Source organism: Haliotis rubra, unplaced genomic scaffold (genome assembly GCF_003918875.1).
Source record: "Haliotis rubra isolate DU_JTF1 unplaced genomic scaffold, ASM391887v1 Scf627, whole genome shotgun sequence".
Classification (NCBI taxonomy): Eukaryota; Metazoa; Mollusca; class Gastropoda; order Lepetellida; family Haliotidae; genus Haliotis; species Haliotis rubra.
The window spans coordinates 541,013-555,573 of NW_025767332.1; the positions used below are offsets into that span (position 1 = coordinate 541,013).

Here is a 14,561-nt window from a genome sequence, read left to right on the forward strand (position 1 = left end):
GATTAATCGCGGCAAACACAGACCACAGACAACTGGCAGTTACCAATAATTATAACTTTGGTCCAAATATCATACCTATTGTAGCTGGATGATCACATGTCAACAAACTGGCTTGCTTATTTTACCCCATTCAACAATCATGAACAGATTACTGCCTCGTTTTCCATGGACTGCTTATTTACAGTAACATCGGCAAAAATGTGTGAATCTAAATGGCTTGCATATTTTACCCCATTCCATGTGCTTACATAGAGTATACTACACGAGGTCTCATTACATACGAGTTATACGAAACGAGGTCAGATACCATAGGAAGGTCACGAGTTTCGTATAATTCGTATGTAATGAGACCGAGTGTGGTATTTTATTTATTACCCACGTCTTACATGCAGTAAATTTACAAAATAGCGCATTTTATATATTTTTATGGTTTCAAACCGAAACCAGTTTCATAAAGAGGTTGCGGAAGAGTTTTGTACTGTAGTACAATATTTGCATGACGTCACACTGTAATGAAGTCACTGCCTTGGTAACCGACGTCACGATGTATGTCAGTTGTCATCAGCTCGTACAGCCTTCCTACAGTAAACTACTCCGTAGCACCCGTTTCTTGGTTTGGAGTTGCTTCATTCGGCTAACATCACTGGTGGAAACATTGCGTTTATGTTTTTCGACGGACATAATGTCTCAGTTCGACTCACAATTAAACAGCGACACGGCAATATTCGCAATGTTTACATTCCCACAATGCATTTAAGTTGTAGAATGAATGAATTCACGTGTTTGTTATGAATGTTTGACGTTATATATACGTCAGAATGTGACCTAATTGAGAGGTCATCGTTAGAATCTCAGGTCAAGTTGTTACGACACAGGTCAACGTGATATGACACTCGTGTGACGTACGAGATTAGTATGCAACTACCCATACGTTGACCATATGGGTAATAAAACTTCCGCTTACCACGTTCATGAGGGTCCATATAAACTTAGTGTTGATTATAAATTATTTTACATTTATAGAGCAAAAACTGCAATTAAAATTACACAATGCTGGGATATATTTCTTTGGGTTAAATAATAGTACTGGAGAGGAAGGAGGAAGGAAATATGGAAATCAAAATGAAGAAGTATGTTGTAAGTGTATTTCTATGTTTTCTGAGTTTATTAAACTCATAGAACGGAATATTTGTCTTTGTTGTTTGTATCTGTTAATTTTTAATAAACATGTATTTGGACAAAGAGATAAAAAAAAAAAAACCCATGAAACTGAAAATAATCTTAATCTAGGCAGATATGAATTGATAAAAAGATTACTACACTTCATTTTTCATACCTTGTCCGATATCATGGCTCAAACCATATCTGATCTCGGCCTGACGGCCTCAGTCAGATATGGGTGTCTCGGTATGATGTCGGGCAAGATATGAAAAGTGAAGTGTAATAATCTCTACATACATAAGCTTGTATTTTAGTGCTAGCTAAGCGAGACACTGTGACACAAGCTAGAATCAGATCCAACCACTCCTTCTCTATCCATGTACTGTCAATGTGGTCCTAATTATCCAGACAATTGTGTCATCCCAATGTGGCAAAACCATATCCCGATGCCATTTGTCCCTGCCAATCACTGCTGCCCTATGTACATCTAAACCAGGGCCTAGATTTTCGAAGCTCTCTTAGCGCTTAGTCATAAGTTAATGTATGGAACTAACGACTATCTTAGCGTTAAGAGAGCTTCGAAAATCTAGGCCCTGCTGTTTAGATGACTATGACAACGATGGGGTACGTGGAACTACCCCAGAAAAAAAAGGAAGAAGTTTTCACAAAATATCAAACAAAAATCTATAGCACACTCAGTGACTGAATTGACAGAAAAACTGAACGGCTAGATGACAAAATAAAGGTACAAAGACTGAAATGCTGCAATGAAAAGCAACGAAGGCCACAATAAACATAAATAACCTGCTACCAAAGCAGAATGTATCCCATCATTAATTTCCCTTCACATTCTCAGGTTGGCACATCTGATGGATGAACTTGGCTATAAATAGCTCCCTCATCAGACGAGAATAAACGGGATAACAGGAGAAATAACTCATTGCTAGACTTGCTACACATTCTCCTCTACACATCAGATGGAGCCTATGCCTAAAACAGTTCTTCCTCAAACATTACATATTCGATTCTCATACAAAATAAGTTACTCAAAGGGTGAAGAACCAATGGTACCATGTTGCCGGATATGAGACATCCACAGAAAAGATCCTAATTAAGGAGCACCAGTCGACTGATGTAGCTACGGTTACTGCTGCATCGATCTAATACCATCACACTAACGGGAAAAGGAATCACGACTAGCACATCATTTCTTAATCTTAAACACCTTAAATCACAGTCTTTCAAACTCATTACTTCCAGTCAAAAGAAACTTCATTCAAGGTCCAAATTAATCCTATTAACGGACTAACATTATTAAATATCAGTAGGATCGGGTAAGAAATTAAAGGTCAAGTATAGCCAATTAATGACCAACTGATCCTGGACGTGGTCTCCCAGGGGGGATCAATCTGTGGCGGTGTAAACCCTAGCTGGGCTTCCTCCTCCAGCAGCATACGGAACTTATTAATAACTTCTGACACATGGTCCTCACTAGGAGCACTACTGGTAACCTACAGACTCACCTGTTGGGGGCAGCATGGGAGGGGGAGGGGTACGGGGACCAGGGAGAGTGGGATGTTGTGGGAAGGGAGAAGGGAGCTACACAGGCAGTAGTGGTGTAGTGGGATAGGGGATGTTTCTGTGTAAGAGGCATGTCTGGGTATGTGTTTCTTGCTTGTCAAGTGTCAACCTTGGATAATAATAATAATGTGTCCATTTATACAGCGCCAAACTCCACACTAGGTATGCTAATAGCGCTAACAATCAAGGCACAGCACATTATTACCATGGATAACCCAAGCTGCCTGTTAGGCGCTAGAAGGTTACAGTCACAGTACTTTTTCCACCGTGTACCTATGGGTGACAAGAGTCAATCTTGAACAAACTCACTTGACTAAGGTGAGACCAAATGTGCTTCGTTGTGGGGCAGGACTGAAGCAGCAGAAACTCTCAAGAGTCAAGCTGGGTAAAAGGTGTGTCAAGCTTAGCATAAAGGTGTGTCAAGCTTAGCATAAAGGTGTGTCAAGATAGGTAAAAAGGTGTGTAAAGCTAGGGGAAAAGGTGTGTCAAGCTAAGGGAAAAGGTGCGTCAAGCTAGGTAAAAAGGTGCGTCAAGCTAGGGGAAAAGGTGTGTCAAGATAGGTAAAAAGGTGCGTCAAGCTAGGGGAAAAGGTGTGTCAAGATAGGGGAAAAGGTGTGTCAAGCTAGGGGAAAAGGTGTGTCAAGCTAGGGGAAAAGGTGTGTCAAGCTAGGGGAAAAGGTGTGGTGTGTCAAGCTAGGGGAAAAGGTGTGTCAAGCTAGGGGAAAAGGTGCGTCAAGCTGGGGTTAGGGGTATGAGGGACTTCGGAGAGGGTCGTGTCAAGCTTTGTCAAGTTTCTTCCATAAGTAGGGGGCATAATCATCATATTCAGGTAGTGGATGTGTCCAGCTTTGGGGAGGGATGTATTTAGCTAGGATAAGCAGTATTAAGGTGTGTAACAGAATGTGTCTCAAGTATGTTAATGGCTGGTCTGTTCAAACTTCAAAACCCTCAACAAAAGAAGCACTTGACTGATTCTCTTCAGTAACCAATGTTAGACAAACCATCTTCCTGCAGATTAACTTATCAAGGTACACGAGAACTTTTCTCACACCAGCCTATGTGAGATCATTCCTCAATGAAGCTGAACCACCTTGCTGAGTTTATTCCCTCTAACTTCTAACTGAAAAAGGTCCTCCTATGAGAGCCATTAGGCCTGACTATAGCAGACAACGGGAAGCTGAGACTAGATGTTATGACTCAACCACTTGACGCGTGTACAAACAGCTCCAATGCCCGCGATGCCAGAGAGACATCTTCATCCACGATGTGGAAAGGTGTATTTTTAGTTGTGTCTACAGGGCAGTTCAGCACAAACAGGGGGAGGTGCACTATGCTTTGTTTCCGTACATTAAGGAGAGGATACGTTTCGGTCTTTAAGTAAAGCAATGATCCATAACTGAAGTATTTAGTTTTGTAACATAATCAGACTAGGTTGCTCCTAGTTCCCTTGCTGCTGTCTTAGTCATGAATAACGACCAATACTTTCCTACTTCTCAATTTCCTAAACAGTACACACAGCTCAACCGATTGCTGACATTTTGAAAAGAAAATTATTCTCCATATTTCATTATTTTGGGAATGAATCACACATAATGGATTTCCTCATCACGCAAACTCAATATTTACCACAGATGGAATTCCTAGGACTACAATGTATCAGGCCCGAGGGGCTCACCTTGTTATTGAAGATTATGGACTGATCTGCTAAAGATAGCAAAAACAGAATATTCATCCCCACACTGGGGCTGTTTGACATTCACTGATGATGCTGAATGTAAGATCTGAGGACTTCTTCTTCTCTTATCAGTGTGCTTTGTGTTGATTCACAGATGTGGAATTACATCGGTTAACATATTCTTGAAATATGAATTGTCAAGCAATCACTGCAAACACTGAGATCACATGATACCTGCCCCTTTGATGTTGTGTGCTGTCTTGCCAAAAATATATCGTCATGCATGATTGATTTCCGGAAAGTGTGATACAATATTGTGTTTTGTCCATTGTTGGTAATTGAGTTTTACTGTCTGGATCCAGAAATCGGATTTGCAGCTGAATAACGCATTTCATGCAGTTTATAATTCATTTCAAATAAATATCTTCCTATATGTGAGGTGTATGGATATCTGGGATCCAGATAAACAGGGTTCCACTGTATAACATGTATGACTTAATCCACTTGTCCAAGGCTTGTGTCAAGCAAAATTCTGTCTGGTCTAGAAGCTTAAGTGATAACAGATTATAACAATAAACTCTACAGAAAATGAACTGAAGCAAAATATGGGCAAGTAGTTGATTCCTCAACTTAGCATGCATAAATGATGATGATGATGATGATGATGATGATGATGATGATGATGATATTACTACTTACGATTTTTTTATATCGCTTTCAGTTGCACTGCGCGGAAGCCCAAGGACTTGGTAGTAGTCTGCCTTGCTTGTAGATGGCATCACTGGCTACTGCGTGGACACCTCACGCACGTTTACAATCAGCAAGTATCAAGTATCTGGAAACAAACAGCACAAATTAAACACAAGCAACCTTAACATATGCACAGTCAGGTTGAAGCTGCACTTCTCTGCTGTGTTACATGACTGTGTGCCAAGTATACAATCAGGTCTGTCACACCACTGCTCTCAATGTCTGCATAGTCTACTCAAGGCAAAAGTACTGTGAGTGAGTGAGTGAGTGAGTGAGTGAGTGAGTGAGTGAGTTTAGTTTTTTACGCTGCACTCAGCAATATTCCAGATTTATGGCAGTGGTCTGTAAATAATCGAGGCTGGACCAGACAATCCAGTGATCAACAGCATGAGCCATATCTACAAAATTGGGAACCAATGACATGTGTCAACCAAGTCAGCGAGCCTGACCACCCAATCCTGTTAGTCTCCTCTTTGGACAAGCATGGGTTACTGAAGGTTCATTCTAACCCGGACCTTCACGGGTGAGTGAGTGAGTGAGTGAGTGAGTGAGTGAGTGAGTGAGTGAGTGAGTGAGTGAGTGAGTGAGTGAGTGAGTGAGTGAGTGAGTGAGTGAGTGAGTGAGTGAGTGAGTGAGTGAGATCCCTGTAGGGAAACCTTCTCCAACCCTCAACCCCAAAGAAGTAATGAAAAAGTTCATCTCTAACATCTCATCTCTGACATGAACATATTTTTTAAGGAAAAAAATTAAGGCACCAAGAGACTCTCTTCACTTCCTAAAACTGGTAATCTAGACTTCAATGCTAAAGTGCAACAGTTTCCCGTACTTGTTGAGCACTAGATACAAATACCAATAGTTGAAAACCTCAAGGTCATCACATGCTAGCAAGTTTCCAGCACAGATTAATGTTGTTTGCAATAAACAAAGTCATTCTTTCCCACTTAACATGCATTGTAACTGCAGGCTCGCTCATGATCTTTCCAGAAAATTCCTGCTACCTTACATCAGGTTTGGAAGATCACCAATCTACTAAGAATAATACACTTTAGGAATTTAGTCAAAGAACAAATATTTTGTTTCCGTAGATACTTGTCAGGATACTACCTTCCTCACACAATATCAATAACATGTAAAATTATGGTGAGGTAATTTTTTTCCAATTGTAAATAGAAACACTACTCCCACATGCATTCTCTGAATAAGTAGTGGGAGGAATCGTGTACAAATATCACTGACAGAGTACACACAACAGAGAGAGCGAGTTGGGTTTTACGCTGCTTTTAGCAATATTCCAGCAATATCACGGCAGGGGACACCAGAAATGGGCTTCACACACTGTTCCCAAGTTGGGAATCGAACCCGTGCCTTCCGCGTGACGAATGAACACTCTAACCATTAGGCTATCCCACCGCCCTTCAACAGAGAGACATGACCACAACCACACTACACAACCAACAAAAGACCAGCTTCCATTACACCCTAGGATGCGTACTAACACACTCTACTTATAATCCCATTTCCTCTAGACATCAGGTCAAACACCATCCGGCAGTGTAACTAGGACTTCGGTCTTCCTGTTACCGATTGAAAACTCAATATAATCCACATTCTTTCTTACCCTTGTGTCCCTGTATTCATTCAATTTTACTCCTAAATTCTTCAAACTTAAAGACCAGCATTTTGAAATCAAAGTCAGACCAGACAATGATCAGAGAAGGTCTTGTTTGTTTACTGTTTCACGCTGCTGTCAGCACTATTCAGCAGAGATCTGTCAACACTCAAGTTTGGACCCAGCCAATTAGTGATTGACATAATGAACACCGGGCAATACCTTCAGAGTACAACTGATGTTACCATTCAAGTCATCTGACCTACTTTATATTAGGACACATCCATGGACAGAACTAGATTGCGAGGAACTGATTCTAACCTGGTAAAACGCAAAAGAAGATTACGCAACAGGAAGCTAAACAGAAGTTATATTAATCTCATTTTTTCCCAAAATGACAAATTCATCCTGATCATGTTTTTTCCATCACACCCTATACAATGCTTACAGATGCTATTCTAAAGATTTGGGCATTTATACTTTTTATGAAACAAAGTTCATAGACCCCTATCATCATGTTCATGCCTGTTTTGTTTTTATAAAAATGATTGAAGCTAATCTATTGTTATATGTCATATGTAATAATTCAAACTGATTTACAGATGGGCAGATGTAAATATTATAACAATTATTTGAATTCTGAGATGTTGTTGTCTCCTGTGAGACCAGCAAATCTGGGGCTCCTTTCATGAAGCAACGTTTACTAAGGTAAACCTTAACTCCCATTCTTTAACATTGCACTAAATTTACCTTAGTGACTTATGATCACCTTAGTGCTTTGTGAAAGGAGGCCCTGGGTTCAAAACTAAGAGCACCTGACATATGAAAAAGAAAACAATGATTAACATGTTCAAAATCATCAATTTTTTGGTGTAGTTTTGGCCATTGGACCTAATGTAATTATGTAAAAGGAAGAATCAAATCCTCTCTCTCTTAAGTGATCCTGCTATCGTTACAAATCACCACACTGAAACTTACATTAACACGACAAAACATGACGAAATGCGAATTGTTTAGTTTCCATTTGGGAATTTGTACTGACATTTGTTGCAGATGAGGGTGAGTGAGTTTGGTTTTACATCGCTGTTAGCAATATTCCAGCAATATCACAGGGACACCAGAAATGGACTTCACTCATTGTACCCATGTGGGAACGAACCCAGATCTTCGGCTTGGCGAGCAAACACTTTAACCACTAGGCTACCCCGCCGTTCCAGTTGAAGGCATGAGGCCGAGTACAGACCACTAAACAGGTGTTTATACATCACTGGAATATTTTACCATAACAAAACACATCAGTAAGCAAACTGTTTCCTATGTGCTCTCTGCTGAAACTACTGCAGCAACCAGTGAACTAGATTCATGCAACATCTGGTGTTACTGTCTGTCTGGGGAATATAAATCGTTATACAATACTCCATTCACACACTGCTGGCCATATTGTCGATATAAAACACAACACAACTCCATGTAAGTGATAAAGAGGCCATTTACCAACATTACCTGGTTTCCTCAAAACAGTTCATCCTTACTGTTGATAAAACAAAGCATTTCATTTTCAAATCAACAGAACAGCAGATAGGACTGTGTTCAGCCATGCACTATGTATTGCATACACTATGCATTTAAAAACTCTCTATTTGTTATGCATTGATAACTGTGGGTTCACCGAAGTGCTTTACATGGTCCAGGCTAAAGCAGGGCCCCAGATAAGGGCCGTATCGCCGTATGTACGGATATAAAATAAGCACGATATGGTAGGAAATAATTTAGAAAACATGGCAGATACGCACCACAGCAATGGTGCATGGTCTTAAAATCATTTACAGACGTATTTATCCGAAAACGTATTGTTTTATTGTTTATTGACCAGTTTACACAAGAGTAGCAATGTTGTGGTGCATACATGAAATGAAACACGAGATTACTGATTAAATTCCAGTTTTTCCAGTACTCCTACATTGAAAAAAATAAGGAGTACGTACTCCTGATGTTGAAAAAATATCTGGAGCCCTGCTACAGTCAGCATAAAAGCACTGCTACAATGTTGAAATCTACCCTGCAGTTAAAGTCCTAGCCCAAAAGGGACACTCAGTAGTCCGTCCTGATTATTACTGGTCTGGCACCAGCCAAGAACGCATACACGCACACACACACACAAATTTGCGGGCAACTGAGACAGGGTCTTTGGTGTGAGAAATGGATGTTTAGTTTTACCACTACTTCATATGTCCAATAGCAGGAGTTGGTGAGTTTAGTTTCACGCTGCACTCAGCAATACTTCCACCGATAATGGCTGCCCAATAGCAGGAGTAAGACTTCAAAGTAATCATATACACGCGATAAAGGCTGAGTCATATGTGTGTTCAAGAGCTAAACCATTACTGCATATGTGTACTCCACTTGAGCACGTTAAAACTAGGATTAAGTTGTCCTGCCAAACATTCAAAACATGTAACCTAGGATGACTAATAACAAGTTTTGTCCATACAAGCTTGGCTGAAAGTGTAAGATCTAGAAGTTGCTAGTCTCTGGGACCAAATATAACAAGCAAAGGTGGACAAAAACCATTTCCGAAATTCAGAGAGCAATAATGACACTGGACCTGGCATTGTTTGTGGGTCATTGGCTTACAATCTGTATGATGACACAATGCCATGTAGAAAGTGGTCAAATGTAACATATGGGAGGCATGTACACAGAGGACTGTGAAACCTTGTTAATCTGAAAAGTCTGTGTTAATCAGATTTCTATACTGGGGGTTGATATGTCCAACTGATCCTAGCTCAACAGGAAGATTCTGGATGGAAAGCAGTGTTTCTGGATTTACTAATTTCAGCGTTATGGTGTCTCTGTTAATCATGAAAGTTAAGACTGTCTTAGCGCTAAACAGTGCAGGTACGTAAGTACCTATACATGGTATATAACATTTACCCTCCATAAACTTTTTGTTATTGTGCAGACGACATATTTCTCTCGATAATGTCACGATACAACACTATGGTCAAGTACAACGCTTTCAAATGTGCCAGTTTGTATCTTCAATGAAACAATTTTTATGGCTCTTTGGCAAGTAACTAAAGGAAATGAAAGTCATGGCATATGTATATAGGTGAATTTATATTGGAAGTGTTCAAAATTAAAGACGTTTTTCGGAACCTCGCAGTTTGATCCTACAGTACTTGAGTCAAGAGATCCCATATATCTCAGTAAGGCTGCCTTAAGCTTCATGTTCAATTTAAAACCGGGCAAATGAAAGCTTACCTTATATTTGTTCCACGTCCAATAACAATGTCGATGTTGGTCAACTCACACAAACCAGTGTAATTCACAGCAAACATGAACAGGCAGACCTGTGTCTATCAACGTCAGTGAAAGCTTACTAATCCAGTGTTATGCTTCAACAGTTCTGTCCTACAAAGATCCTGTTTCCTCAGGAACTGAGTACAGTCAAATGTCACAGTGAACTACCCAACAAGACACTATCTAGAAGTTTCTCATGTAGTGTATCCCTGCAACACACCAGTACCACGCTCTGCTGATGGTTGATCTGTCACCATGGAGTATGCAGTATGTGTACTTGTTGTGGGACAGCCTGTATCAGGGTGCTACACACATTGTATACCACATACAGACCACGGCACAGCTGGAGGGATCAATACTTGCAGCCTCAACCACACCGTCTCATTACTTGCGATACAATTATACAGTTTTCAGAAATTTAACAGTGAGGCCTGGGGATGATTTGACTGTTTCAATGTTAACATGAACAAAACAAGCCCTTAAAAAATGTCCACAGTTTAGCAAATATCGACATCCAGGGGCACCTGCAGCTGTAGTATTTGAATAACGAGGAATGAATTAAAACTTTAAATTGAAACATTAGGGCTGTGACGAGGACCCTGTGTTGATTGCTGCTGTGGTATTTGAGTGAGTGAGTGAGTGAGTGAGTGAGTGAGTGAGTGAGTGAGTGAGTGAGTGAGAGTGAGTGAGTGAGTGAGTGAGTGAGTGAGTGAGTGAGTGAGTGAGTGAGGTTGGTTAGATATACACGACTTTACAGCAATCTTCCAGCAATATCACGACAGGGGACACCAGAAATGGACTTCACACATTGCACATGTGGGGAATTGAAACCGGGTCTTTGGTATAACGAGCGAACGCTTTAACCACTAAGCTACCCAACCGCCCCTGTGGTATTTGAACAACTGGCAAACCTTGATCGAGTTAAAATTTAAGGTCACAGCGGCAATGTTTTAGTCATATCGTTACCAGAATTTGAACATAAATTGGAAAGTTCTACAGTCTTAACATTCAGGCTGTGAGAAAGAAGCCTTGACATACCAACCTAATCTGAAACACTTTATGAATGCACAAAAGAAACTTAAATATGATCATGTTCACTTGTTTATATCTCCAAAATCATGGAGATATCAAACCAATTCTCACACAACTTACATACGGCTATCTCATATTCCCCCACAAGGCCCCATAATATCTACCTTCTAACATCTCATCTCATATAGGTCAACCTCATATCTAGCCCTCACATAACCTAGAAAATATGTCATGCCCCCTCCCTGTGGCAAACTCTCTCAGTGTTCAACAACACTGTAAACGCAGCAGTCAGCTTCATTTAACATCTTCCTATATTAAATGGAGATCAGGCTATGTCAAGTCGCAGTCCTAACATATTTGATTCAAGTCTTTCAAACATAACTCCTATTGTCTGCCAGCTCGTAAAATATAGAAGAAGGTCAAAACTAGGCAAGAGATCAAGTGGTCCTTGGCATTGATTGCCCTTCTGATACCAGTTGAGGATTTATAGGGTGTCTACTGCAAACACCTCGGCAGCAAATCTAGGTGACCCCAAGATTCCCCTAAACTTCAATACCTGACCCTGTATTCTAGTCTATAAGTTATGAGTATCTCAAACACAAAGAAACGATGTCAAGGGTCAACATGTACAAATCACAATATTTGTCCTTTAAATAGGTAAAATGATTTTACATTTTGTTTGTCGTTTAACACCACACTCAGCAATATTCCAGCTACATGACAGCAGTCTGTAAATAAGCAAGTCTGGACTAGACTATCCAGTGATTGACATCATGAGCATTATCTACTCAGCTGGGATACGATGACATGTGTCAGTGTAGTGAGTGGGCCTGACGACCCTGCCAAGCCTTTAACAAAACTCAAGGGTTACTGAAAATCAATTCTAACCCAGATCAATTTACTATTGATGATCATATATTCAACATAATGTCGTGAAAGGCAGTGGCTATCATTTCCGAGTCGCACGCGGACAACCAACAATTAACAAATGGGAAGGTACTACCACACTCAGCAATATGCCTGCTATGACACCCACCTGAAAGTAATCAGGTCTTGGCTGGACAAACCAGTGATCAATATCATGAGCAATGACCACATCACCAGGTCATGCCACTGACGAACACCATCTATCATTTTGTTATATGTTCACAGACATCAAAACAAATAAATAGTGAGAAAACATGGTTTGTTTGTTGTTTATGCCACACATAACAATATTCAAGCTATGTGAGAAAGGCCTGTATGGGGCCGACTCGTCCAGACAATCAATAGATAAACATTATGAGCAATGACCAGCACCAGGCCTACCAAACAAAACTTTCCCACTGTGCAGAAAAACGCAGATAAGCCGACATTAATCGTGGAAATAGCAACATAAACACATTACCTCACTACTGAAACAGTAAAAACGTCAACGAAAGACTATGACACTGCAACATTTTTGTATCAGCGAACTTTGACCTCTACTGTGCATGTGCATTAAGATCTGTGCTTCTTTCAAATTTCCGAGCAACCTTGAATCGCCTCGCGTAGTAAAAGTATTGAATATGTCGAAATAATTGCAGTCAATCATTTCATACGAATGGCAAGTAAACTAAACAAGTGTGCACACAAGTATGATGACGGTAAATGTCAAATAACACGACAGAAATACTTTAAAAAGGGAATGTAACTTTTGTCCAAGCTGCAAATGTTAACATGTGGTCGAGACTTCCTTTTCCATGTGCGCATGTGCAAAAACGAAGTTGCGGGCTCTTTGTTTTTTATCCAGTTTTAGCGATTTAAAGTTGGTGTTTTTACTGTTTCAGTAGCGAGGTATTATGTTTATGTTGCTATGCCACGATTAGTGTGGGCTTTTCTGCATTTTTCTGCACAGTGGGAAAGTTTTCTTTGGTAGGCCTGAGCACTTTGGTAGGCCTGAGCACTTCTTTGGTAGGCCTGAGCACTATTGGGTTATGATGACACACCATGGACAAAGTCGCTGTGCCAGACTACTGATCCATTAAAATATCTTTTACATCCAGGATAGGTGACCCGTGAAGATTGGGTTAGAATTGGTCTTTAGCACCCTGTGCTTGTCATAAGAAGTCAACTAACGGGGTCGGGTGGTGAGGCTCGCTCACTTGGTTGACATGTCATTGTATCCCGATTGTGTAGATCAATGCTCTTGATGTTGATCACTGGATTGTCTGGTCAAAACTTGATCATTTACAGACCGACGCCATATAGCTGGAATATTGCTGAGTGCCGTGTAAACCAACCAACCAACCAACCAAACCAGGATAAGTTGCTAGGGATACATTCTAACCTAAAATACACACAGGGTAATACATTCCTATGATGTTCTTACATTACTTACAGATAACTAAATAATTAACAAGAGAAAACAAGGTATTAATAAAGCATATATGATGTGCTTCTCCGTTTCCTTTCAGCGATGTTTATGTTACTGTCCAGCATGAATATAATTCTTTTAAGCATAACTGTTTCTCTTGCATGTTTAATGTTTATGCTTAATACTATCTTTCTCATTATTATCGTGAAAAGACAATATGGGCCCTGTAACCATAGTAACCAAACTGAGCCAAACAAAACAAACATGTTGTCATGGTTGTGAGCCATAATTTGAGTGTTTCCTGGTACTGCACTATCATGAACTTAATGAGACATTGATTAAATTCTATTTTCTGTTGCAGCTAGCAATATTACAACTACATACCACTAAACTTTGTCTCGAGAGTGTCTGGGACACTTAAACCTATGGCCGACAACATGGTCGAAGCCATTGTGGCAATTGGCAGCTTTATACACTAGTCGGTTGCCGGAGTCCAGTAAGATTCTGTTTGGTCTCATAACTCAGCCAATAATAATCCAGAGAATAACACTTTACTGAAATGTATGCTTAGAATCTATTAGGGATAATAATCTCAAAAGCTTTTGTCAAAGACTGTTAAAGTTATGAAATTCAAACTTTCACTGCAAGCCCAAGACCACTAAATAGCTAAAATGAAAACTACAAATCAATCTGGCCATATTTCTGGATTACATAACTTTACCAGTTCTCAATGCTGAGATTTTAGCCCAAGAATAGCTACAAACTGACAGCTAGTGACATACATTTTGCACTCGTCTTCCTGACATGTCTTGCCTATGTCTTTAGGAAAGCCATTCTAGTCAACAACCAGTGAAGATCCGGGTTAGACTTGATCTTCAGTAACCCATACTTGTCGCAAGAGGTGACTAACGGGATTGGGTGGTCAGACTCGCTGACTTGGTTGAGACATGTCATTGTATCCCAATTGTGTAGATTGATGTTCATGCTGTTGATCACAGGATTGTCTTACAGATTATTTACCCCCGACATATAGCTGGAATATTGCTGAGTGGAGCGTAAAGCTCAACAAATTCCCACATGAACGTATGTCTGTTTTATCAGACGGTTTGACAATG

The 14,561-nt window shown here is 40.2% G+C and overlaps 1 protein-coding gene across 6 annotated transcripts in view; it reads right to left on the reverse strand.

The window, feature by feature from the left end:
* Positions 1 to 14,561, reverse strand: part of LOC124256399 (dnaJ homolog subfamily B member 6-like) — a 76,907-nt gene that overhangs the window by 14,695 nt on the left and 47,651 nt on the right. For 2 of the 6 annotated variants that reach the window (XM_046690405.1, XM_046690406.1), the window contains exon 2: positions 5,117 to 5,252. In XM_046690405.1, coding sequence (XP_046546361.1) covers positions 5,117 to 5,196 — 80 coding nt within the window. In that variant the 5' untranslated portion in view covers positions 5,197 to 5,252. Of the gene's footprint in view, positions 1 to 5,116; positions 5,253 to 10,040; positions 10,348 to 14,561 lie in introns of those variants that run through there. The other 4 variants (XM_046690407.1, XM_046690404.1, XM_046690409.1 and 1 more) reach the window with 4 other exon arrangements.